The sequence below is a fragment of the Carcharodon carcharias genome, chromosome 10 (genome assembly GCF_017639515.1).
Source record: "Carcharodon carcharias isolate sCarCar2 chromosome 10, sCarCar2.pri, whole genome shotgun sequence".
NCBI classification, from domain to species: domain Eukaryota; kingdom Metazoa; phylum Chordata; class Chondrichthyes; order Lamniformes; family Lamnidae; genus Carcharodon; species Carcharodon carcharias.
The window spans coordinates 42,393,948-42,419,745 of NC_054476.1; the positions used below are offsets into that span (position 1 = coordinate 42,393,948).

The 25,798-nt window shown below is 40.7% G+C and overlaps 1 protein-coding gene across 13 annotated transcripts in view; it reads left to right on the plus strand.

The window, feature by feature from the left end:
- The window catches only part of sox6 (SRY-box transcription factor 6), a 724,678-nt gene that overhangs the window by 660,730 nt on the left and 38,150 nt on the right, over positions 1 to 25,798 (plus strand). For 11 of the 13 annotated variants that reach the window (XM_041197601.1, XM_041197599.1, XM_041197600.1 and 8 more), the window contains 2 exons: positions 17,306 to 17,401; positions 19,228 to 19,336. In XM_041197601.1, the coding sequence (XP_041053535.1) occupies positions 17,306 to 17,401; positions 19,228 to 19,336 (205 nt within the window). The remainder of the gene's footprint in view (positions 1 to 17,305; positions 17,402 to 19,227; positions 19,337 to 25,798) is intronic. The other 2 variants (XM_041197608.1, XM_041197609.1) reach the window with 1 other exon arrangement.

Genomic DNA, 25,798 nt, shown 5'->3' on the forward strand with positions numbered 1-25,798 from the left:
ACAGAGCCTGGGCTCAATACTGCCTTCTTAATGGTACTGATCCAATGGAGGAGGAGAAGAAGGGCCTGGCGCTGCCTAGCGCAGTTTTGAGAGGAGGGCCCACCTGAGACCAATGGTTCAGGGGAGCCCCAGCAAGAACCAGAGGTTGAGGAGGTTAGACCTATCCCACGGATGCGACTCGCGTGACCAAGGATTTCTGATCTGCAGATGAGCAAAAGACAATGCCGTACACAACCGCACTTGTCAAGAGATGCATCATATCTGCCACATTCTGCAGGAGGATCTAGGCGCTATGGGCTGGGAGGCATCCCCTGCCAGTGCCCCTGAAGGTCACCACCGCACTCAATTTTTTTGCCTGCGATTTGTTCCAGGGATCCACAGGGGACCTATGCAGAATCTCGCATTCCTCCACACATAAATGTATCAAGGATGCCCTCTGCAGTAAGGCTCACCATTATGTGAAGTTCACACTCGATGAAGTTAGCCAGGCTGCTTGATTTCATGGGTTTACATCTATCTCAGGCTTCCCTAGAAATCAATTGCACACTTATGGTTTTGAGAGCTCCATGGCAGCTGCCCCTGATGTTCATTTGCAGAAAAGGGTTCCACTCCATGAACATTCAACGGTGTACGATCATCAGAAGCACATAATGCATGTTTGTGCCAGGTACCCTGGAAGTTCCCATGACTCATACATTCTGAATCACTCCCAGGTGCCTCACATATTCGAAGGACCTCAGTGATTATCCCAGTGAGAGTAAGGGGTACCTGCTCGAATGATGGCTCATGGCATCCATACGTCATCCTTAGAGCGCCTCAGAGAAGTGATACAACACAGTGCATAGCTCCACACAATCCACCATAGAGCAGACCATTGGCATTCTGAAGATGCACTTCTGATGTTTGGACCACTCAGATGGGGCTCTTCAGTATTCTCCACAGAGGATGTCCCTCATTGTCACGGTCTGTTGTGCCTTTCACAACCTGCCGCTTCTAAGGTGGGATTCCTTGCCAGAGGAAGACGTGGAGGAGGCTGAGAGTTCCTCAGACGATGAAGAGCAGGAAAGGAGATGAGGGTCAGCTTCATGTGACAATGCTATCAAAGAAGCACAATGTGGAAGGCGTGCCCGTGCCACAAGATTCTAAGAGGACTAAGGTGCAGGCAACGGGAGACGGCTACATTCCTCTTGTCCCTTAGTGCTATGCCAGTACACTGAAAGGCCTTTACAACCAGTAACATCAAGAGCAAGATCAGCATTTGGATTTGCACCTTCAACCTTCATGATTCACCAGGCTCTAATCTTTGGTAAGGTCAGTGGTGAACCCTGTATCTGTGCACTCTGGAAAGTGAAAGTCAGCACAACAGTGCAAAAGCTGCATCAAAGAATTTGATGCAGTCATCACCACCTTAATGAGAAACTTCAGTGGGCAATGAGATGCGCACATGTTTGGGGAGTTCATTATGGCTGCAGGTCCTGTGCTTTGGCACTATCAATAAAGAGGCAGCTAATCCTCCAAGGCTTTTAAGCAGGCTTAACTCCATGTTATCTTGAAAGGAGTAAAGGTTACTAATGCATTTTGCACACACTTCCAGTGAAATGTTTGAGACATCTGTCTGACATAACACAAGGGTCCAGTAACTATCGTGATTCAGCTAGACAGCATTTGAGCATGAGGCTCACAAAGGGAGGCAATCACTGAATGGGAGCATGGCTCACCCTTGCGTTAAGAGGGCAGATAGATACACGGCGCTTTCAGTTTTTAAAAAATTCATTCATGGGATGTGGGCGTCGCTGGCTAGGCCAGCATTTATTGCCCATCCCTAATTGCCCTTGAGAAGATGGTAGTGAGCTTACCTTCTTGAACCGCTGCATTCCATGTGGTGTAGGTATACCCACAGTTAGGGAGGGAATTCCAGGATTTTGACTCAGCGACAGTGAAGGAACAGCATTATAGTCCAAGTCAGAATGGCGAGTGTCTTGGAGGGGACCTTTCAGGGGGTGGGATGAGAAGACCATTCTCATGAACAGCAAATGTATTTACAAATGTGCAAGAAATATACAGTGATTAAACACCTGTGACCCAGAAGTGATATCAATATCCCTTACTCATTCTAACCTTACTGCTGCACCTGGGCACAGCCCCGACATCCGCAGCAGAGGTGGAGGCAAACAGTTGACTGCTATGCCTTATTGTCTGAGATGACCATGCGGATATCCCCTGGAGACCTGAGGCCTGAATGGCTCCGGCCTGATAAGGGTCCCCTGCTCGGGCAGATGCTCCCACCTTGGCCTGACAAGCTGGAGTTGATGGGGTCACAGGCAGAGAGGATTCAGAGTGGCTGGACACCCTTGAAGTGTCCTGTGTGGAGGCCTCGCTCATCCTCCCTGTGGGTGCCCAGGAGGCCCTCTATGACACCTTGAGGAGAAGGGGCACCTGGAGGGAGGTCGAGGTGCTCCGCCCTCCTCTTTCACCTAGCTACAGATGGATCCCACCCCTGCCCATAGCGATGGAGTGCAGGTCCGAACGCAGAACCGGCTGGACCAGGGTTTCCAAGGCGGACGCTACCCTTCTCATGGTGACCTCAAGATGCTCGCATGTCGGAGCCATGATATCAGACAGAACATGGACGGACTCCTCCATCCTTTGCTGTAGTTTGTTGACGGCCTGTTGCAACTCAGCCTGATGTTCCCCCGCCTGTTGTTGCATCTCTAGCATTATTTCGGCGGCCGCTCACAGAGGCTCATCATCTGACTGGGACTGAGTGTGCCTGATCTCCAGCGGTCCTCCGAATGTCAGAGACTTGGGCTGTCACTGCCTCCGATTGCTTGGAGGCGTATCAGTGAGGTGTTCCCCAGAATGTGACTCCTGGCCTAATCTAGAACTATGAGTCACTGAGTTGTGTGTCTCTGCGTTGATGGAGGGTGCATGCGAACACAGTGACAGATCATCTTCGGATGGATGCTAATATCCTCCTCTCGGGGGCTGTGGGATGGGGCTTATATTGGCTCTATTCCTTTGCCTGGACCTGCTGGTGCCTGTAAGAGAGAGAAGATAGATTTAGTTGTTGAACAGGCTGAATACAAGATTGCACGTCATGCACTGTGAATGTCAGGATGTGATCAACGCATGGAGGACTCATCCATACTGGGATGCTAGGAGAAGCCAATCTCACCTCCCCCACAGGAGCAATCCCTGACCTCACTAGCTAGCTCAGTGGCTCCTGGATGTTGGCCTTCTCTTCTCCGGTCTGGGATCTCTCCCTCCTGTTGTGGGCAAGCTGGGCCTGCATGAAGACAAATGGATGAAATGCAATGAGAAGGAATGGAGCAGAGGTTGTGAAGCGTGCATGCCATCCGTGTGTGGTGAGCCCTCCCCAGTAATGACTGAGGATGGAGTTTGTGCAGCATGGTAGATGAGATGCTGGTGATGCTTAAGTGCCTGCATGAGACATTTAATGCTGATGTGCCCACCGCTAATTTTGTGTGAGATCCCTGAGCAGTGTAACCCTTTGAGTGCATGATGCCATGTTGAGAGTGTGAGATTGGAGTGAGCTGAAGTTTGACTTACCCTGGCGGAGTGGATGAAATCACTCATCCTCTTCCTGCACCGTATGGTGTTTCTGGGGCCAGGTGCTGGATGAGCTGACCTCCGTTGTGACCGTCTCCTAGGCCGGCGAGGTGAGGTTGATGGGCTTCCAGGAGCCATCCCTAGGTCAGAGGACGTCCCATTGTTGGTGCACTCCTCTTATCAAAGCCTTGAGGGAGTTGTGGCCAAACCTCGAAGCAGCCTTCTTTTTGTGTGCAGCCATCTCAATACGTCTCCTGAAGACAGCTGGGCTGGAGAGAGTGAATGTGTGTGCTTGAATGCCGTTTAAATGTGGTGGCCAGACCTTCGACCCCATTAGGTGACAGTGGGGCAGACCAATCAGCTTCCTATCTGCCATGTGATTTGGAGAGATTCTGGCCTGTGCATAATTAATTAGTTTCCGAGCGTGAAATCAGACGCGATTTCCTGTCACTCCAACAAGCAGGAAATGCGCTGTGGCATCCGCCCACCATGGTACTTACTTTCAAAAATGGAAAATTCCGTCCATAGAGTCAGCTTTTATAAGAACACTGATCAAGTTCATTTTTACCTCTCGGCCATCTCTAACTCTCCACCAGTCCCTCTCGTTCCGTCCATCACCTCTCCCAACCCCTCCACTGCATTTGGACTGTCCAGCATCCAGCCTTGGGTGAGCCACAATTCTCTCCCAGCTGAACATTGAGAGAACTGAAACATTCATGCTTAGCCTCTGCCACAAACTGCACGCTGATACCAACCGCCTGTGAGATTTCAGCCTCATTGTGTGTAACTTATTGTTGTGCGACTCACAGGGTGCACTCTGAGTATAAATTCTGCAATATGTTGTGTGGACATGTGAACTTCAACTTAATTCCTCAAATAGATAAACTAATTTTCTAATAGCTCTGCTGAAATTTGCTTTTGTACATTACAGAGTTCTCAGAACAACTTAAGTAGGTCTATGAACAGCTTAAAATAATCAATTGTGAATTCTTGCTAGAGATATTAATTATTGATTTTAAAGGAATTGGCGACATGAGAGGGAGGATGAAAACTCCTGGTCACACAATGCAAACATAAAAGGAATCTACCTACCTCTACTTGAGCTCCAATAATTCATTCAACACAAGGTCTTATTAAAGGGCAGAAAATCTAAATGATTGATTGAAAACTCAGTCAAATTTTTTTTTTGAAGCACACAATTGATTGTCACTTTTTTATCATTGACTTTTAACCCCCGTGCACATCATTTCGTAATGCTTTATTATTCCATTACCTGCATTGGACACAAGTAAGTGCAGGATCAGTGACAAAATGAAAGCATTTCCAAAACAAAAACAGAATTACCTGGAAAAACTCAGCAGGTCTGGCAGCATCGCCAGGTAATTCTGTTTTTGTTTTGGATTTCCAGCATCCGCAGTTTTTTTGTTTTTATGAAAGCATTTCCACTTTGGCAACATATCCTATTGGAGTCATAGGTCAATGGTAAAGTGGCTGAATCGTACCAGTCATGTTCTCACTTGATCTATTGCCCCTAATTGCATTCAACTAAATGCTCAGAGTCAGACAAAAACACAATTAAATATATATTTATTTAAATTAAAATGAATTGCTAGTAAATATGTCATATACCAGGAACATGCTGTTTTCCCCAGTTGCTGTCAACAGAATTAAATACATATTTTCTGAAAAACATTAACTTTCATGGCATTATTTTGAGATGATGTTATGCTGAAATCATCTTTCTCTATTTCTCCGTTCTCACATAAACTCATTTCACAGCTTATTCCTGGAGCGCCTATGTGGGCTGAAGGAAGAGCTTCCTTTGTATTCCTAATAGTTTTGAACCATGGAAGAAAACTGGTCAGAAATGTCTTATATTCCATAATGTTAACCTGCAATGGGATTTTGGTATCGTTAAAGAGAAATGAGACTCACTGGATTGCTCTTAATTCCTTCTCAGCACAGTTCTAAAAAATAGCTAAAGTTGGCACCCATCAAATTTCCATGTACTTATATGCATCAACATGTGGACCAGGTATCTTTGTTTAATTCAGTGCCTGACTTTGAAATTCCCCTTTGTAATTGTATTACACCAAACTACATATAACAGGAAGAGCAAGAAAACCCCATCAGGCTGATCAATGCTCACCCTATCTAACAGATAGTATTAACTTAGGCACCACCACCCTACCAAATGCTATTAATGCTAGCTTTGGGAGAGGATGGGTCATCATACCATGGACAACTTACTCACCCCTCTGATATATCACAATGTCCTTAGGAACATAGGACTCCATGGGATTGCAAAAGACCATGTGTGTTCAAGGTTACAAACTTCCTTCACCACTTTACCACCTTTGACTGTCAAAGATTTATCAATTTCCCTTTAGAAATTGATAAATCCTCTTCTTCCAATATCTTTATGATATCTGTTCCACATATTCTCCATCTTCTATATGAATACCTTAACTGTATTCATTCACTTTTTATCATCATTTGAATCTGTTTCCCCTATCCTAATTAAAGCTTGCATTAATATTGAACATCTCTGTGGGATCCAGTTATCTGTCCCCTTAAATAGGTTAAATACCTCAATACGGACACTTAAAAGGTGCCTTTTTCCCAATGTAAACATGGTACCCATAGTCTTTCTTTGCAGGACAAACGCTTGTTTCCATTTCTCAACCTAGCAGCCCTTCTTTGAACTTTCTCTAAGTCAACCCTGTCTTGCACAGAACAGAATGCATTACATAAGGTTCCAGTACTTTGCACAAACTAATTTCCTTAAGCTATACAACCTGGGGGTGGTAGTGCATGGATTTGTCAGAGGTGGGCAGTTCTAACATCCAGAAGCCCAGCTTTCCAGAAGGCAGTGTTCACCTAATTATTAAAGGTGCAGATTGCAATGATTTAACACACTTGTGCAACTGTGCAAAGCTGGTCCACTGGATTTCTGGAAATGGTCTTAATTACACATTCTTATCAAACCTCTGGCTTGGATTAGGCCTCTTATTATGAGCTTGCATTGTTGCAGACTGCAATGAATTTACAAGCCTTAAAGTCCCACTTTTAGTGATTTTTAACTAACTGGTCTCACTCAGAACCTAAAAAAAATCGATTGCCTATCCTTTCTGAGATTTAATTGCTTCTTTCTCAGTGATGCCTGATATTTAACTGTGATGATTATTGCTAAAGAATGCACTGCAGGATTCAATTTAGCGATGTGGCTCCACGCACCAATCCTCAGTAGGAGCAATCGGGGAAACAGTAATGTTCAATACATTTGTTTATGATTAGAAATTAAAGTAGTGGTTAGAGCTGCACACTATTCATAACTACTGGGACGCTGCAGAAAATTATAAATAGCATTCAATCAGCACAAACATTTTCATTTGATTATATGCACTAAATGAATGAGGTTTTTATTCTGTTTAGTGTTTTTGGGATGGAAATTCCTCTGTGTGCTATATTTAACAAATTGATTAACGTGTTCGGGTGAAATTCTTCTATTCTCTATTTTAATGGAGACATTAATTCTTTTTTTTAATTGGGTTAACTGATTCATTAAAATCATAATGAAAGCAATTACTATGCTAAGATAACAAAATAAAAAGATATGGTGAAGTGTTTTATTTTGTTTAAAATTCAAGGACTAAACAGCCTAAAATCTCTTGTGTGAGCAACTCTTAGAAATCATAATTTGAGATTAAGTGAGTGAACATTTGGAATTTATGGGTTAATCACAGACAGCATGGATTTGTTAAAGAAAAGTTGTGATTGTCAAAATTAGTAAGAGTTTTATGGCAAAGTGATCAATGTGTAGGTAAAGGGAATAGATGTAATATATATGGATTTTTAGAAGATGTTCGATAAAGTGTAACGCAAGAGAATTATTACAAAAAATTCTGTTGTTTGGTGTAAGAGCATGAATAGAAAGTTAGGTGATGGAAAGTTAAGTGGCCAATTCTCAGTTAGGAGAAGGGTTGGAAGTAGTGTACCCCAAAGTTCAGTGCTGGAAACACCATTCCCAATATGTATAGATGATTTGGACTTGGGCATAGGGGACACAATTGAATATTCCCTGACAGCGCAAAAATAAAGAGGATGTGTAACAAGTGAATTAGACTGTTAAAAAAATAATGCAAAGGAAAAACAGACAGAAAAATGACAGATGCAAATTAATGTGGTTTGATTTCCCATACTGTGATCTGTGGAAATTCCGGATCACCCCCCCTGTGTCCTTTCCAATGAGCAGAGTAACTGAGATTGGCTCTTGATGTTAGTGAGAGGTTCTTGGAATTGAGGTGATTTTATACCTCCCAGTGGTCATGAGGTTGCCCTGCAGCAGGCTTCTGGTCACATATAATAATTTGGTGACTAGCTAGGCCTGCCCACTTTCTAGTATAGTACCTTGAGGACAGCAAAGAGGTTTGTGAAGTCCTGCTTACCAGCTTTCTCAATCTGTTCCCAGGTGAAAAGAAAGACTCTCCCAATATCCAGGAATCTCAATCAAGTACTGAACTTGATTTGTTTTTGCAGCTGCAACGTATTTCATGATGCATTTCTAATCAGCTACTTTGGTGCCAGGGTATTTTTCACCATCTGAGAAGACAACCATGTATTTTTCATCCTTCTTTATATATATATATATATATGGACTTGCATATATAAGAAAGATGCTATCTGAGCATGATCCCTAGGATCTGCAGCTGTGGAAGGATACCAACTGGGCCTGCAGCCAGCAGGTACCTGCTTATTGACCATCCCCATGATCTCCTCCTCACTCCAGCTCTGCAATTCAACTCATTGTTCTGCCTCCAACTGCCTTTCTAGATCTATGGAGCGATTGTATCTCCATAGATAGTTGTGACAGATGGAATGAATGCCACCAGGTGATTTGAGATACTAGTTTCCTTGATTTCATTGAAAACTTTAGCCACTTCTTGTGAAAATGGGAACCAATAGAGATATAAGCAACATACCTTAAACATACTGAAATGGAAATACATTGTGTGTCATGGTGCTATGTTGAGTGAAAATGGGGAGAAAGAATCAGGAAAAGGTACTAACCCGTACTAGAGGTAGACCTCCAAGTATTACCCGCTTTACTCACTCTATGCTGTCAGTCATTTTAACTTCAAGCATTGTCTCTTTGAAGATGTCAAAGGGTTTGAAATTATTGAACCTTTCTCTTCTGCAGCTTGCCTCATTCTGTTATGTCTTATCTTTTCCTGCCAGTGGAGAAGAAATGTTGAGATGTTAGATGGTTGACAATTGTAACATCAAATGCCCACCCTACACCTCAAAGTGTCTGTGAGTAGACAAACATGCAAGATATAACTTGACTTTGCTGGCAGATTGCTCGCTGAGCATACCTTTACAGACGTAAGAGTGACAATAGTTTCAGTTTGTTGTAGCTAGAAAGTATACTGTACTACAATATGGGAATACATGTTTAAACTGTAAAAGAACAATAAGGTTACCTGCGCACTTTACTTGTGTAAAGTCAAGGTGTAACAGGTTGAGAGAAATACTTTGTGGCATGCATATTTTGTTTAACAGCTTGGTAGCTTGATAGATTTTCTCAGGCTGGCAAGATTCATTCTCATCTATTCGCAGGTCCTTTGGGGTGGTGGGCACAGCATTCAGCATTTTTGCTACATCATCCCATGAAAGCTAAATTGTTCTTCAATGGGGAGGAGTGCTCTAGAGTGTTAAACAAAGCACTGTTTTGTCGGTCCTCTTCCTAGTTCCACGTACTATGTGTCCAATGAAATTGATATTCCTAGCTGCTGCAATTTAATAGATTGAACATAGAAGAGCAGAAGAATTTGTTTTGGGTAAAAATCTGACCCCTAAAAGACTACGGCAGACCCTTAAGTGATGCAGCAGTGCCAGCAATCCTTCCCCCATCCACCCCAATGATGCAAGCTCCCAGCAAGAACCTAATGTAGGCCAGAGTTTTGGTATGAATATGTAATTAAGGGCAATTCCAAAGGATCCAGTAGACCAGCTATGCACAGTGTGCCTGTGTGTTAAGTCTGTTCACTATCTGGCTGAATGAAAACTGACATTCAGATATCAGTCCTTATACCTAATCCAATAAAGAGGCTATTGTGAATAAATTAGCTATTAATCCTCAGGCACAAGCATTTGCAAAGGGCAGGTTATTGATAAAAATACAGTTTCCAGATTATTGGGACATGGTCCGCTTACAGGAACTGCTGTTAATCCATTGAAAGGGAAAATGTTTCTATAAAACTCAAAATGGTAACAGATGTATTCTAACCAGTACAGACTGCAGCACTTTTTAAAAAGACAAAGAATGGTTTTCGTCAACTTCAATTTTGCTTAGTTGTACTTACATGGTAATTAGGTAGAAGAACAAATATAAATGGTTGTCTGCTTGTACTTTGTAGTTTGAAAATAGTATTGATGTTTTAAAGCTGTAATTCCTCCATAACGTGGCAATAGTTTAAGGTTAATAATTAAAAGTCTGCCTCAACCAAAATGCCTTAAAATAAAATTTGTTCCAGAGCTAATCCTCCTTCCTCTGGGTGAGATTGAGCAGTCCATATGTGCAGCATTGACAAATAAAGTGGGTATTGGTGCTGCAATTGTGCACATGAGTTGAAAAGAGAAGGCTGAAGGGTGACCCGATAGAGATGTCAGGTTCTGATAAAGTAGGCACATTGAAAAATGTTTCCACTTGTGGGGAAGAGCAAAACTAGAGGCCATCAATATAAGACAGTCACCATGAAATCCAATTGGAATTCAGAAGAAACTTCTTCATCAATGGAGTGGTAAGATCGTGGAACTAGCTACCACAGGGAATGGCTGAGTATTGCTGAAAAAAGAGACATGTTGAAGCTTTTCATCTTGCACGCTTAAGGGCACTTTGCAAGAATATAGGAGGAAGAGAACAATTTATACTGTATGTGAAGAGAGTGCTGATTAGTTGGCAGTTGGACTCTGATTGGTAGAGGTATTTCTATGGAGAGTGCACCAGTGGTGGTGACTGACAGTTAACTGCTAAGCATTGTTTGAAATTTAAACCAGGCAGCTTGACCCTGATTGGTCAAGGCATTGCCTTGAGGAATGAATCAACGAATGGCTGTCACTTATTTTGTTTAGCTGAAACAGGTACAATGAGTATACAAGTTCTTTCTGTCTGCGAAGAACAGGGTCCTGTGTATTAATATATGTTGCTTCCAGTGCATGCAAATGTGCCACACTGCAAGCCTGACTGACGATCTTAAGTTGGTTGTCAGCGTAATTCTTAGCTCACTGAGGATTCTTTAGCAAATGTTGTCCAAACACGGAATCGCATCTAATGTTGGACACTGTTTTGACTTTTGCAAGCACAGGCTGGTTGGGTACAGTCTGTACCTTGCCCGCTGTGAACTGCGGCAGGGACATGCTGTTTAATAGGATCCACCAGTCTTTGGGATGTACGGCCTACATACTTAGTATCACACTGGCACTGAAATTCATATACTACATTACTCGTTTGTGTGATAAGCAGAACGTCTTTTTGGCTTAACGGCAGCATCATTTTAGTGGCGAGTACCACTCATGTTGCTACTGCATAGTAGCAGCGTAAAACAGCTAGCTTCACCTGTTGTTCAAATTTTTGAGATACCTTGCCCTTTTAGGGTAATGTGAGGAAGACTGGGTAATTTTCAGGGTCAAAAGTGATGGCCTTAAGCCTGTTCATTAGTTTGCATGATATAAAGCACGAAATAATCTGATCAGGGTAGCCATTATCCTGCAGGATGCCTTTGCTGAGAATAGTTTAGATACATTTAAGGGCGGGGTTTAGTAAAAAATACAAGAGAGAAGGGAATAGAGGGTTATGCTGATGAGGAAGGTTAGGAGGAGGTCTGCATGGAGCATGAACGCCCGCATAGGCTGCTGTTTGGGCACAATGGCCTCTTTCTGTGCCTCTTATTCGATGTAACAGAATCCACACTGTCATTGACAAATACAATAGGGTTTCTGTAATAGGAATACAGCAGATCTTTAAGTAAGTTTATAGGATAAATTAATTAATTAGCTTTACAGCAATTTTGATTGCCAATAAGTGTCATTACAGATTCAGATTAGAAGAAGCATTGCAGAAAGATAATTGAGTCTCATGATTAGAAGTGTGACATTTGTAGCACAAAACTAGCTTTCAGTAGGTAATTCACCATAGTCCATGAAGGACTATGGCATCTTCTCAATTGGAGAGAGAAGATTGGTTATATAATTTGAGGGCCTTCACTCCACATCAGCATGGGGAAAGGCAAGGAGGCAGGCCTCCATGAACTGCAAGAATTGAACCCATGCCGTTGGTGTCACTCTGTACCACACTCTAGCCATCCAGCCAACTGAGTTTTTTTCTGAATTTCTCCAACATTATTCATGAGGATATTTAATTTTTTTAAATTCCTTTATTTTTCTCTCCATACCTTGTAATCAAAATGACTGCCAGTCATCTCCATAGATACTGTCAATGCTTCTCGTTGTTGAGCATTTAGGTAATACGGTGATGAAATTTGGCTCACTCCCATTGAGATACTTTACCTTTCATCCGCCTTTTTCTTCCATCTACCTTTGGTCAGTGTTGGGTCCATTAACATAGCTGAAGTCATTAACTGCTGTATGGGGGGAACAGAAGCCCAATTAAAAATCTTGCTGAGGTAGAAATTTACATCTGCCAGTACATAGCACAGTGCGTTAATACTTCACAAGTCTGCCATGAAATGGGAATTTCAATGGGTGTTCCACATGAACTGGATATGTGATTATAACATATTACAATAAGTGCTGGAGCTAAAATTTCACAGTAATCAATTGCTGATTATTCCTTGATAAACCTTCAGTGATAATACTGCAAGTGTTAGTCTCTTAGTCTGAAAATGATTGCACATCAGTGACATGGAGCATGCTGATGGATGACAACTGTGCTGATACCAGCATAACAACAGAGGGGTAATTTTGACTTTGGGCGATATCAAAACAGCAGCCCATTTTACATCACTCCTGATGTAATGAAAATCAGTAGAGATGCAAAACAGGATACCAACTTGATAATCCCCATTTTATACTATTGCACAAGTGGACAAGTTGTGGACCCAACACAATGAACCTCAATACTCTGGGCTACATGGGTGAATGATGTCATGTTGGATTCCCAATCATGACTGGAGTCTAATGTAGGCTCCAATGAGGATAAGGATATGGTTTTATTATTATAGCCCTCTGATGTTGAATAACTTGCTGGGCCCATATAAGAATGACTGATTGCATGAGTAAAAGTGGGAGAGTGCCCAGAGAATCATAACCACAGCACCCACAGTGTTTTCAGGAAAAGAAGTTGGAAGGGAGTAAAGAAACAGAAATAAAAGAACCAAACAAAAGTAAAATGAATTAAATAACAAATGCTAGAAAGTGACTTTCAAGACTTTGATCTAATTCAAGCTTTTATTTGAGTTTTATGATAACCCCTGATACTTCTGATTAGTTTCTTTGCCTGTAATCAATCTCATTAATCTCTTTAACCCATTCAGAATTACTCTGACATTTCCAAACCAAGGTTTAAATCTAAGTGGATCAATACATTCCTATTTATAGGAGGCATTTTGTGAATTATGGAATGTTTTGTAATCTTGGACCTTGCTCTAATTCTGCTTTTGTCATCATTCAAAATTTACAATACCATATTTTATTCTATTCACTTCTTTGGAAAATACATGACAATTAGGTGCTAGAGAAGTGTCATTCTTCCTCTGAAATTAAAGGGGAAAGAGTTTTACCAGCAGAATCTTGTTTAAAAATTGGTGACAGTGAATGATGATGAACTTTGCTGTCAATTTATTATTTTTTCTCATTTTTTTTGAGTCTTTTTATTTTGACAATTGTAATGATATCTTTGGAAGGCTGTCTTGGAGGAGTTATTGAGCTTTACATGTGCAACAGCAGCATCAGCACCAATAGAGATAAACTCCTATTCACTCCCATTGCTTCAACCTTATATCTAAAATGACACTGAATGGCTAAGAATTTTTTTCTAAATTACCTCTGTCAATGTTTTTTGTTCCTCAGTGTTCTCCTGAAGCCTTGACTCTTTGCTTATGTATCGTTCCACAGGTTCCACAAACAGCCATGCTTTATTCTTTGCAATAAGTGTCAGCAAAACTGTTTACATGCAAGAAATCACAGCTGGACCAGATCTTGCCCACACATTCACCCGCTCACGTGCACACTGTTGCGGGAGCGAGAATGGAATCTGATTTTTTTCCCCTCCCTAGGCAAAAAAGCAATGAGGGAAACTTGTAGTCCCACCTTAACTACTACTCTAGCTGAGATCAATTAACTCAATATGGACCAAGGCCTCAATATTCTGATCTGTATAGTTTAATAAAGTATGTGCACTATTATTAAACATTGGACTTGCAGGGAACCTCTGTTCTATTTTATTGAGGCTCCCATTTTACTATTACCAAAATACTGAAATTATGAATTTTTTTAATGATAGTGAATCTTGCATTTTAGTAACCACATTGTAAGTATTGTAAAATTGATCTGTATTTAGGAAATAGGATTGTGCAGTTTATCCTCTTTTCCCCTCAAACCAATTATAACTCTTTTTGATGAATGCTCAAGTGAATCTGTGACTTCAATTTAACATATGATTCCTCATCTCTTCAAAAGACTGCTAATTATTAAGGTATTTGTATTTGGTGCTCACTTTGTTTGGATCATTGGGCTAGAGCAGAAGAGAGATCAGTAGGTTTATGTCATAACAACAGTGTGGAATGAACAGTGCATCATTCAGATAACTTGAAAATATCTTGTAAACTCCTATGTGGCTTGCGGAACCCATACAGTTTTTTTCTTTGCATTCTGTTTATATCAAAGAAAGTGCACCATTGTGGCATTAAAATCCTCAGCTCTGTAACTTTGGTCACTGTTAGCAATAATCCAAGAGTCCATCAATCATCACTATTGCTGCGTTTTCATTAACAGTGATAATTCTCGAATATGATTGATGCTGCTGATGCAGTCCTTGGAACATTTAACATTTCCTCAGCTTTAACAAGCCCTTCATCATCTCAATCTCTTCATCCAATATATAAGCAGTATCTTGTTTATCATAATCTAAAGGTACTTAAAGCATGCAACCAGCAACTTCCTAACACAGTGGTTCAATTGCTGCAAAGAAATCTGTTACACCCTGACTAGTATTGACTGATGAAGCATGGGAAGATATATCTATTTACATTACTTAAGTGATGTATTAACATTTGGCTTTCTTGAAACTCCAGACTAGAAGGTTCATTTTTCTTTATTGCAACTTTTGAATAACAGTGTCACCTTCTGTATGGTCTGTTTCTCAATTTGAGGCCAGTTTCACAATTTCAAAGACCAAACAGCCAGTGACACTCTTATGTGTTCCAACTGATCTGGTAGTAGAATTACCAGTATATAAATGAATGCAACGAAACTTCCCTGACTTTAAGTAGTAAAATAAATTATGATAATTAAATCACAAGCAAAAAATTCACGTGTTTCAGTAAATTCTAATTGAGCTGTCCTAACATTGTATTTTTGAAATAAAAAGTATCTGCTCGCTCTCGTTCTATCATAGGGGCTTTTGTGTTTTTGATTGTGATCCAAGAGTAAGACCTGGTAGCGAAGATCTCTCAAATTCCTCCTTGCCATGCAGGGGCTCTTTGTTGCACTGTGGGGTCCCTTCAAGGTTGATTTGGGGTCACATATGTCCACAGCTTAAAGGGGCTGCTGCTTGCGCATGGCCTGTTTGTGCCCAGTGTTGCACCTTCTGGACTGCTGTGCAACTGTGTACCCACAAGGCTTAGAGGGAATATTGATTGTGGGGGAAAGATTTCCTCTGTGTACACAGTTCTGCAAAATCAGATTCATAATTTTGCTGAACCTAGCACACAAAAGAAATCTTTATCTCATATAGCGTAAAAGATCATTGAAATATTGTGCATTGGTACTTAGGAGTTAATTGATCAAAAATTATTCAGCTACAATGTAGGAGAAAACTCTAGCCCCTCTCAGCACACACAAGGGGTACATTCTTACTAATTTCTATCATTGTGGAGTTAGCTTTGCTTACTCTTTTGCATTAAAATTCTACATGAAAATGCTTCTCCATTTTATAATGTCAATAGTTAATTTCTTAAATTGTCTTTTTTTGTTTGCTTTGTAGCCTATCATATTTGTTTCAAGCTGTTTAACATTGTGAACTTAGATTTAGGCTTAAGAAAGCAAAAGTTTGTACAATTTATTTTAAAGTACACAAATCTTTCAGCCATCTCAACTAAGTCATGATGTTCAAGATTTTTAAATAGATTTACTCAAGTAATGGAACAGTTATACTTCAGAGCCAACTCATCTTTATGTATGAGCTTCTCATACTGTTAAATTGCAGCATCAGTTAGGCTGACAGAAAGGGCTTCTGTCTCTTTATCCTTTGTACTGTGCTGTGTGAGAGTGTTACCGTTAGCATGTGCTGTGCAGCAGGTCTTGTTATCAGACAGATTGTGTAAAATGATACTTTTTCTCAGGCTGACCTTTCTCCAGTACACAGAAGCTTACAAAATCTCAAATGCCTCCTCTGCATTTTATAAAGTAGTTGACTTGTTATTGATGTTTCATTCAGAACCTTGTGTAGAATCTGTCCTTTTGATCACTTTTACTAAATACCTCCACTTGCCCCTTAATTAAAACTCATGGTTCTCTCCAGCACTGATATTAACATTTTATTAAGGGTGCTGTGCATGTGAAGTCTGCTCAAAGTTGCTACCCAAAAGCCTGGATCTTATGATTTGGATTACATCATGTGTTAAAATAATACCTATCAGAAATTCTACATTAACATGTAAATGTACCCAATTTTATGGTACAATTTCTCAGATGTAAATACTTGCTCTGTTACATCAAATGTATGAACAGGGGAATGCATTTGTGTATGTTTTCAATATCCAAAATGAAACACTATGCTTAATCACTAAATAACAACCTATATTGCTCTGTTCATTACCTTCTGCTATAAAAAACAATGTATGTTCCTGATATAAATTTAAAATATGTTGTTTGAAGTATCACTCAATGCAACATACTACTCTATATCACATTGATCCAGTTAAACACAACATACAGTTCCAGGTACCATAAAGCAAATCACAGTTTAAAATCAATGCACCAGGCTATATAACCTAGTATTTTAAATCAGTATGTTCAGTGTGTCGTGTATTTTTTGTTCTAGAGCAGTGCAATACTATTAATATAAACATATGTTTTAGATTAGTGTGTTCTTCCTGTGTAACTTACTATCAAGAATCAGTAAAACACCATGTAGTGTGCATTATAGTGTTAGATTAATGTGTTTGCTTTACTGTGTAACATAACAGTTCTAGATCAGTCAGATACCAGTTTATGTATTCTATGCTTCCAGTTGAATTACATTTTTAAGCATGGCTTACTGTTGAAAAATAATGAATAAGTTACAGTGGAGTGCAATATAAATTGTAAGGACAATATGTTCATCTTGTAATATTATGTGGTCTTCTAAAACAATGGGACAACCTGTAGTGTAACCTGCTGTCCTAGATCAATGAGTCACCACAGCATAGAATACACTTCAAAATTAATTGATGCCATTTTGTATAACATGCTGTTCTAGATCAATCTGACACCATGCACTATAACACATTTCTAGATCACTGACATGCCATACAGTGTGACACACTGTTCTAGACCAGTGAGGTACAATGTAGCATACAGTCTTCAAGCAGTTCCAAGTTATCCTATTGTTGTAAGTATAAAAATACATTTTTTTAAATAAATTTATTTTATTTGTTATGTTACATAACTTTAACCCTTAGTTTCTTGTCCAACTGAAAGACTGTTTAGAACTTTGTGTAATTGGTGAGATATCATTTTGTGCACACAGTGGCTCCTAGTAAAACATTACATCTAACACTGTACACTGCTCGTAACTGTTAGAGATGAACATCCATTGCAATGAAAGAATAAGTCATGGTCTTGTGCTTGTAATGTTGTCCTATGGCCCATTGTAAGCTTTGTCATTGTGTGAGGTGCAAGATGCTTCCCTGCTGTAGACAAGGGAAATTGCTGACCATTCACTTAGGTCTAAGCAGCAGATTTAAGAGCATACTGGCAAAGACCTGGAAATGTAAAAGAGTATGCAAAAGAAGAGGAGAAATCACTTGTTGAAATAAAGCTGTTTCAGATGCATTTCAGAAAGAATATGATTGATTGTATGGAGGTAAAGAGGCAGTACTGGCTGAACTGGAGCAGCGTGTCATTCAAGAGGCAAGATGATCGAAATCTGTTTGATACTGATGAACGGATTTGAAATGTCTTTCATAAACAGTGAGAGATTGAAGGAAGTTGCTGTGCACTAAGCACAAGGAAGTGAAGTTAAGCTGGAATTATAATTCTGTTCAAGATAGTGTAATCTAATTAGAGGAGAGGTATTTTCTTCTGTTAAAAAGGAAAAACATGCATGCTAGTAAGAAAAATCTTAAATTATATGACACACAGAAAGAAATTTATCAGGTTATAGATACTCTACTGTGGTAAGATGGAACTCATCTTTCATCTCAGGGACCTTGCATGGATCTGTTATTCGAGCCCAGGTAGAATGGATGGGACTCTTCTCTCAATGTAATTGTTAAGGATTTCAAGTGAACTAGTTAAGACAACTTCTATTTCGTTCCTTAATGGATAAGCATCAATAACATAATACCTTTCCATAGCTTGATTTGGATATGGGAGACCATAAACACTTAAATTAGAAAATGATCAGTCTACAACAGTAGCATCAATGAACAGATTTTAAGTTGCATTTAACTTTCTAAATATTTATCATTGAAGGTGCCATATGTGATTGTTTGTAAGCAGTGCACCTGTAGTAGAGTGCAAACGGCTCGAAGTAAATCTTCAGATTTGACCAATGGTGACTTGATCACAGACGGACTCATGAGCTTACGCCACAGGCAGTTCTGAAGGAAGACTTTCATTGTACTATAGTTAGTCCAGCTCTCAGTTATGGAACCAGATAAATTCATTCTAAATTGGAAACTGGCCTTTCAGTTTGACCTGCGTCACACACTTCCCACCATACTATAGCTTGGTTATAAAGCAGACCACAGTTTATCCAAGGGTATCTTTCCAAGCTTGATTTCTTGTGAATGAGACAGTTTGCATTTTTGTCTTTCAAGAATAGTTTGAACAGCAGGCAATACTCTGGCCTTATACAATGCATAACCAGTGATCAAGAGAATCTGTCACCGAATTTTCAGCTCCCTGAGATGCTTTTTTACTGCTCCCAATGTAAGCAGATGTGACATTTAATATTGTTTCATACTGATAAAGGGAACATGGACAGGTTTTCCTCATACTGAAATACTACAATCTGTTATGTTATCTCATTTGAGATTGAAACAGCAGGGTAAGGAGTAAAACACAAGTCAGGTTCCTTGGGGGTAAAAAAAGATGGATGAATAACTGGTAAAGGCTGGATGCTGATCCAGCAGCACTTAATGTTGCCAAGATTGACACAGTGACTGTCACACAAAAAAAAACTAACAGATTTTTCGGTTCTTTCTATTGCAGGAACGGGTGCCCTTTGAGAATCTTGCACAACAGCTGACAGGAAAAACAGGAGAGGATGTGAAGGTTGGTCCAGGGGTCATTGACCTCACAAGACCAGAGGACGCTGAAGGTGAGTGGGTGCCCCCAAGATGTAACAGAAGCTTATGGGTACAGTTAAGTAGGTTAGAAGTTTGCTTTAATGTTAGTACTTTTACATCAGCTTCACAATTTTTCTTTTCTCCTCCTTATTCGTCATTTTTTTCCTTGAATATTATCAGCAGCCTACACATTGTGATTCTAATTAACACCATGTTTAATGCTGCCATTATTGCTCCATTATAACTATTTTTGAAAATCACATATTGTTATAGATAATAAATGCAGAGTCATTTTATAGTTACAAATGTACTTTGGAATTATTTGATTCCATTTGGGGCATTTCCAGATGTGCCCAAATGAGTTCATGTGTGTGCCATCTGATCTCACTCAATACAAACCTGTATCACAGCTCCTCAAGGCCTATTTCCTCCCACTCCACCCCCAAAAGCAGTTCTGAGTTCTGGAAGGACAGGGCAGGTAGAAGACTGTCCTGCCACTTTTCATTCTGACACTAGATGAATCTGGGTTATGGCCCCACCCTTCCAACTGATAACTTGCCTGCATCCTCCCAGTCCCTCAAATATCACATTAGGGGTACATCTATCAGAGTTTCTCCACAATTTAGAAGGGGAACAGGCAACTGAGTTTTCTGGTGGTATAAATGCTGGTGGAGATCAATGTGTCTGCACTCAACAGAGGTCATATTTTGGGGATTTTCTCAGCTGACAGACACTCAATCATCCCACCTAACTGGATGGACTATGTTTGGCCCTCCCATTAAACCAGAGGATTAGTCCATGAGGAATCAGCAGTTCTGCTGGAAAAGTGGATGTCTAGTTTATCTCTGCCTTGTTTAAATAGTTTATTCTCCTTATAGAGCTCCTCGACTCCATGATCTTCAAATATAAGTATGTTTAGAGTTCTAACTCAAATCATTTGGAAGTGGTGGTCTTGTAGGTATGACAAACTTTTAATTCTCTTACGACCTTTTGGTAGTCACATGTTCCCTGGTTGTCCGGTGGATTAATCCTTCTAAATTATCTGTAGGTCCTGAAACTGTCTGAACATGGGTGGAGAGTTGAGGAAAGCATGGGCCCATGAGTAAACAGGCAAAGAGTTCCATATGCTTCTCAAATTTATATAATTAAGCATAAATTCTCCCAAAGAAAATTGCCAATAATCATCTCATTAGCATATTTATTGAAATCTAGTGAATCTGTAATGGTGTTGTGAAGCGTAGTTTCCTGATAGTTTAGCTCCAGAGGATAAGGATAATTGGACCAGGGTGTGCTAACATAATATGGTACTCATTTTCTGACTTTAAGGGTACAGAAGAGCAGTTAAAATCTCAAAAATTGTTTTCTGACCCCATTCCCACCAAAGACGATTTAAACTTCAGTGCTGACTCAGATCAGAAACGCACACAACAGAAACAAGCAAGTGCCTCATCAGTACATTCAAATAGGATATGATAATGTCATTTTGATCCCACCATCAACCTGTCACAAGACATCAACATATCTTCTTCCTTGCCACCTCCTCAGACAATGCTAACCATAATAATAGATAGGCAGCTGAACCTGATGGGCTCAGCCACTGCCAAATGCTACAGTTTGCATCTGTGCCCTCAGAGGCTTGATCTCCCCAGAAGTTGCTGGCCAATAGCATTTCAATGGTCTTCACATGAGCAGCAGGAGTGTTCCAGCAGCTGTGCTGAAGCCATTAAGGAAGAACCCACTCAAAGGGTGGGATTTTCCAGTCCCACCTGCCACGGGGCCAGAAATTCCCGCCCAAAGTGAACAGACCTTTTGCTGGTCTGTCAAACTTTCCGTCCCGTCCACGACAATTCCCGTGGTGGGCGATACCGGAAAACTTAGGCCAAAGCGTTCGATCTAATAAATCTTCTTTGAAGAAAATCACTGGAGGGCTCCGGCTCGAACAACACCATGAGATTGAGTCATTCTCCATGGTCCTGCTTCTCTCTCTGGTGCCTTGCAGAGGGGAAGAGGGGTTTCTGGCTGCTGTGCAGATGCTGAGAGAAGAGAAAAAGCAAGAACTTTCCTCCTCACTGTGTCATGGGACATAAACCAAAAAGGAAAGCTTAATAAATGTAATGGTGTTATTTGATGGACAGAGAAAAAGGTGCAAACCCAAATGGACAGAAAGAAGAAGTCTACAAAACGCACTCTGAACGTAATGAAGTAGAAGCCATTTAATCAGGAAAGCTGCTCCTTTCTAATTAACCGATCATTGCTCCAAACAGAAGTCACAGCTGACTAGCATTTCAGTCAGCTGCCATGTCAGTCTGTTTTGTGTTGTGTTAGAACGGCTGAGTCTCACAGCTGACTGCAAAGCCAACAAGGGGAGGAGGTTGCTGAATTGCTCAAACTGAAAAGTCAGCTTTGAGACTTGGCTGTTCCACCCAATGACCGAATTGATTTTCTCAGCTGACGGAGGCTCAATCATCCCACCTAAGCGGATGGACTACGTTTAGCCTTCCCATTAAACCAGAGGATTGGCCCATGAGAAATCAGCAGTCCTCCCGGAAAAGTGGATTGTTTAAATAGCTTATGCTCTTTACAAAGCTCTTTGACTCCATGGTCTTCAAATATAAATATGTTTAGAGTTGTAACTCAGATCATTTGGAAGTTCTGACACCAGCTCATTTCTTGAAATCAAATTCTCTGACCCTCTATTGCATACAAGCATCTACATTTGCACAGTTGTTTTAAAGTCACAAATCATGGCTTCATATTTTAGCAGCTGGCATTTCTGATTGATTCAGATCAGTGAACAAGAAACCACATCACTGGCCTACATGAGCCCGCTGATTGCTCCGTCCCACTGAGATGAGAGATGATAGCAACCTCTCCCTCTGGTGGCAGCATTTATAATTGTGGGTGGAACATCTGTTGTTCTGGGCTGCTAGCGCAAACCATCCACAAAGGTGGGTACCAGTGTCAGCTGTGGCCCAGTGGTAGTAATCTTGCCTCTGAATTTCGAAAGTCATGGGTTCAACCTCCATTCTGGAGACTTAAGCACGAAAATTAAGGGCAGCACTCCAGTGCAGTACTGAGGCCCCTCATACCCCCATGCCGAGCTATACCACTTCAATGCCCATCTACCCACTATAAACAGTATAGAAGCAATGGATGCTACCGTGACAGTAGGATGTGCAAATAAAAGCTGTAAAACAGTCATTTGTTGGAAACTTTCCACTTTTTAAAGAAAACTCATTTTTACTACCACCCAAGTGTCAATCATCCAGAAACTTTAAAGTATCAGTAAAAGAAACTGCAAGCACTGGAAACCTCTTTATCATGCACAAATAAACATTGTGACATTGACAGCCCAAAGAGCCAAAGCTGACACTCAAACAATGTTTTCCCTGGAGCTCAGGTATTTCAACAGACTAATGGATGTCTGGGCTCTCAGCCACATGTACATAAAGAGGCTTGGGGGGCATACCTTGGCATAGGGGCATGAGGGGCCATAAGGGTTGGATGGCGGAAAACCTTAGGGTGTCATGTGGAGGACCTGTTGAACTTACCTTTCAAAAGGTTCCCTCATGCAGATTATGGTTCATGACACCTCTGAGATGCTGTGAACCTTGACTCTTTGAAAAGCTGGCCCGACTCCAAGAAAATTGCAGAGGACTAGGACATACCTATCCTTGCAATGGAGCCAGCCTAGTCATGAGTGTAGGATGTGGGCCTGTGACCCGAACCATCCCACACCCTTAAAAGGCATTCCCAAAATTCAGAAATTCCAGAATCTGGATCTGGATGCCATTTTTAAAGGGCCCCCAAGTCATCTTAACCTAGTGAAAATCCAGCCCACTGTCTTTTGGCTAAACAAAGTCTGCCCTTTCAGGTGGATATAAATGATCCCATGGCACAATTTCAAAGAGGAGCAGGGAGTATTGTCCCCAGTGCACTTGCTGATATTTGCCACTGTCATATTTCTACATTACGGCAGTAACATACTCTCTTCAGGTACCATACCATAGGAGGGCATTGAGCATGTTGGACTTCAGTATGTTGGTCCATGGTCATGCTTGGCAAAGTACTGCAGTGGTTTGCCTTTTGCAGGTTCTGGCTGATCAGTTGACTCTCCTGCTCTTACCGCCTGCCATAGGCATATTGGAAGGACTCGCAGGTTGATAATCAACTTGTTTGGCCAGATTATAAATGCATCTTCTGTGGCCATCAAGTCCCGGAGTGGGACTTGAACCCAGAGCTTTTGGCTCAGAGGAAGGGAATCTACCACCGTGCCATAAGATCCCTTGACACAACAGTAGCTACTTAAAAAAAATGTACTTTATTTATTGTAAAACTCTTTGGGACATCCTGAGGTCAGGAAAGTTGCAATGTCAACGCAAGTTTTTCTTTCAGTATCTCCTAAGAAACGGTGCTACCTCATGTGCTTTACAACAGTGACCCCAAAGTTGGACTTCCAGTGCTGGCACTGTTACACAGTAAAGGCAGCATCTGTTCGCATCTGGATCTGTGTCCTCAATTTTTTCTGTACCTCTTTGTGTGTTCATGGGTGTCTCACTGTACATGTTTGCCTATCACTCTTTGTGCAAAGGTATGTGTTCTACAGACTTTTTGTGCATGTTTGCATCTCTCTATTTTGTTTGTTTGACTCTCCTTCCTTTGTGAGTGTGCCTCTCTCTTATATTTGTTTCTCACACCTTGCATCTCTTTCTGCTTTGTGCATATCTCTCTGATCTGTGTCTTTGTGTCTCTCCCTCTCTCACTCACAGGCGGTGATAGTGTGAAATGGGCGATATCAGCTTGGCCAACCACTAAATTCTTCCCCTGATGTTTATTTCCATGGACTTCAATATTGCGTGTTTTACGCTATCGACCAAAGTCAAAATTATCCCTAGCGTGTTATTTGGCAGGTGTTTTTTGGTTAATTTTACAGACGTTTCCTAACAATTTTCCCAGAGGATACGATCAACAATGAATTTTTGATTTTCAAAAGCCTTGTTCCAGTTTTGTTGAATTGCTGCTTCTGAATTCATTGGATTGACAACTGAATAAAACACCACATTTGGTTAAGCTGAAGCAAGGCTGAAAACCAGTAAAAGCAAATTCCAGCTATAATGTAACTTATTTAAACTCCTGCAACATCTAGGTGTAAACTGTGGGTAGTGCTTGCATGACATTGCAACATCTACTTTTGTGATTCTCATCTGTAACTGCAAAGAGAAACAATTCTTCCTGCGCCAATATTTGTCATGCATAAATATTTGTAACAGTTCCCATGGTAGTTTAGAAAGAAAAGGCAAGAAACAGTAAATGTTGAAAGTTACACCGGGAACAAAGATAAATATTTCTGGACAAGAATTTAAACTTTAGATAGTGTGTAGGTGAAACAGTGGAACAGTTATCGCACAGAGTGACTGTGGTCAAAAGGAAAGACTAAGATTTTCCTTTACTTCCAGTCAACTGTGAGTTTGACTTAATGCACCCCACAATCTCTAGGTCCTTTTTTTTAAATGCTCAGATGTAAAACATTAGCAGATACCACAAAGGCTTCAGTGAAGCCTTTTGTTCTCTCACATGTGGTGGGTTTGCAGCTCCTATGCTGCCCGGGTCGTGTGTTTGTTTTAGCTTACTTTGTCAGAAGGGAATGGGGATAAGAACACAAGACATATAAGCAGGAAATGGACTAATCCGAACGTGGTTTGCAACAATATTAGACAAATTTAAAAAGGGACTGATTATCCATTATGATAGAATTGACTCCATATGGAGTTAGCAATAATAAGTCCTTTTTTTCCCTCAGGTTTGAATTGATGGTTCAAATTTCCTCTGTCTAAGAATTCATATGGAGGGAATTCTTTAACATTCTCAACAATCAAGGCTGTTGATTGCAGTTTAGAAGGCAAACTTATGAAACCAAAAGGTTTCTTTTTATCCTCCAAATGTAACAATGAGGAAATATTATTTCACAGTATTCAACATGTGCCAAGTTGTTCAAAAACAAAGTGTAGTTTTGTTCTTGGCTGGCTACATGGTCTGGATAACATATTACCTGACTTACTTCATCACAATTCCATAATTGTTCTCTGTTTATAAAATCCAAAGTTACTGCCCATTCCTCTCCTGTCCAGAAGGTGCCTACTCATGCAAGCTGCCAGCCACCCGGAATCTTTCTCAAGTGGTGTATCTTCACTGTGAGTCTGGTAATGAGTGGTAGCAAGCTGTTCAATTATGAGAGTCATCACAAGCTTTCCTGATTCAGTACTCACCCTATAATTTTTATAAACACACAGGCTTTCATACAGGGGTCATTGGCAACAATTAATACTGGGAACTCTGGCTGATTTTGTTTTCTCCTCCTTCCCAATTATAATGACCTGGTACCACCCAGGTGGAGATCAACTAACTCAGCATGAATGAAGGATCACAAAGGGAATGTTACTGTTGTCTATGGGTCAGTTTGACTTTGGGCAATTCACTTAACAACAGCTTTCAAC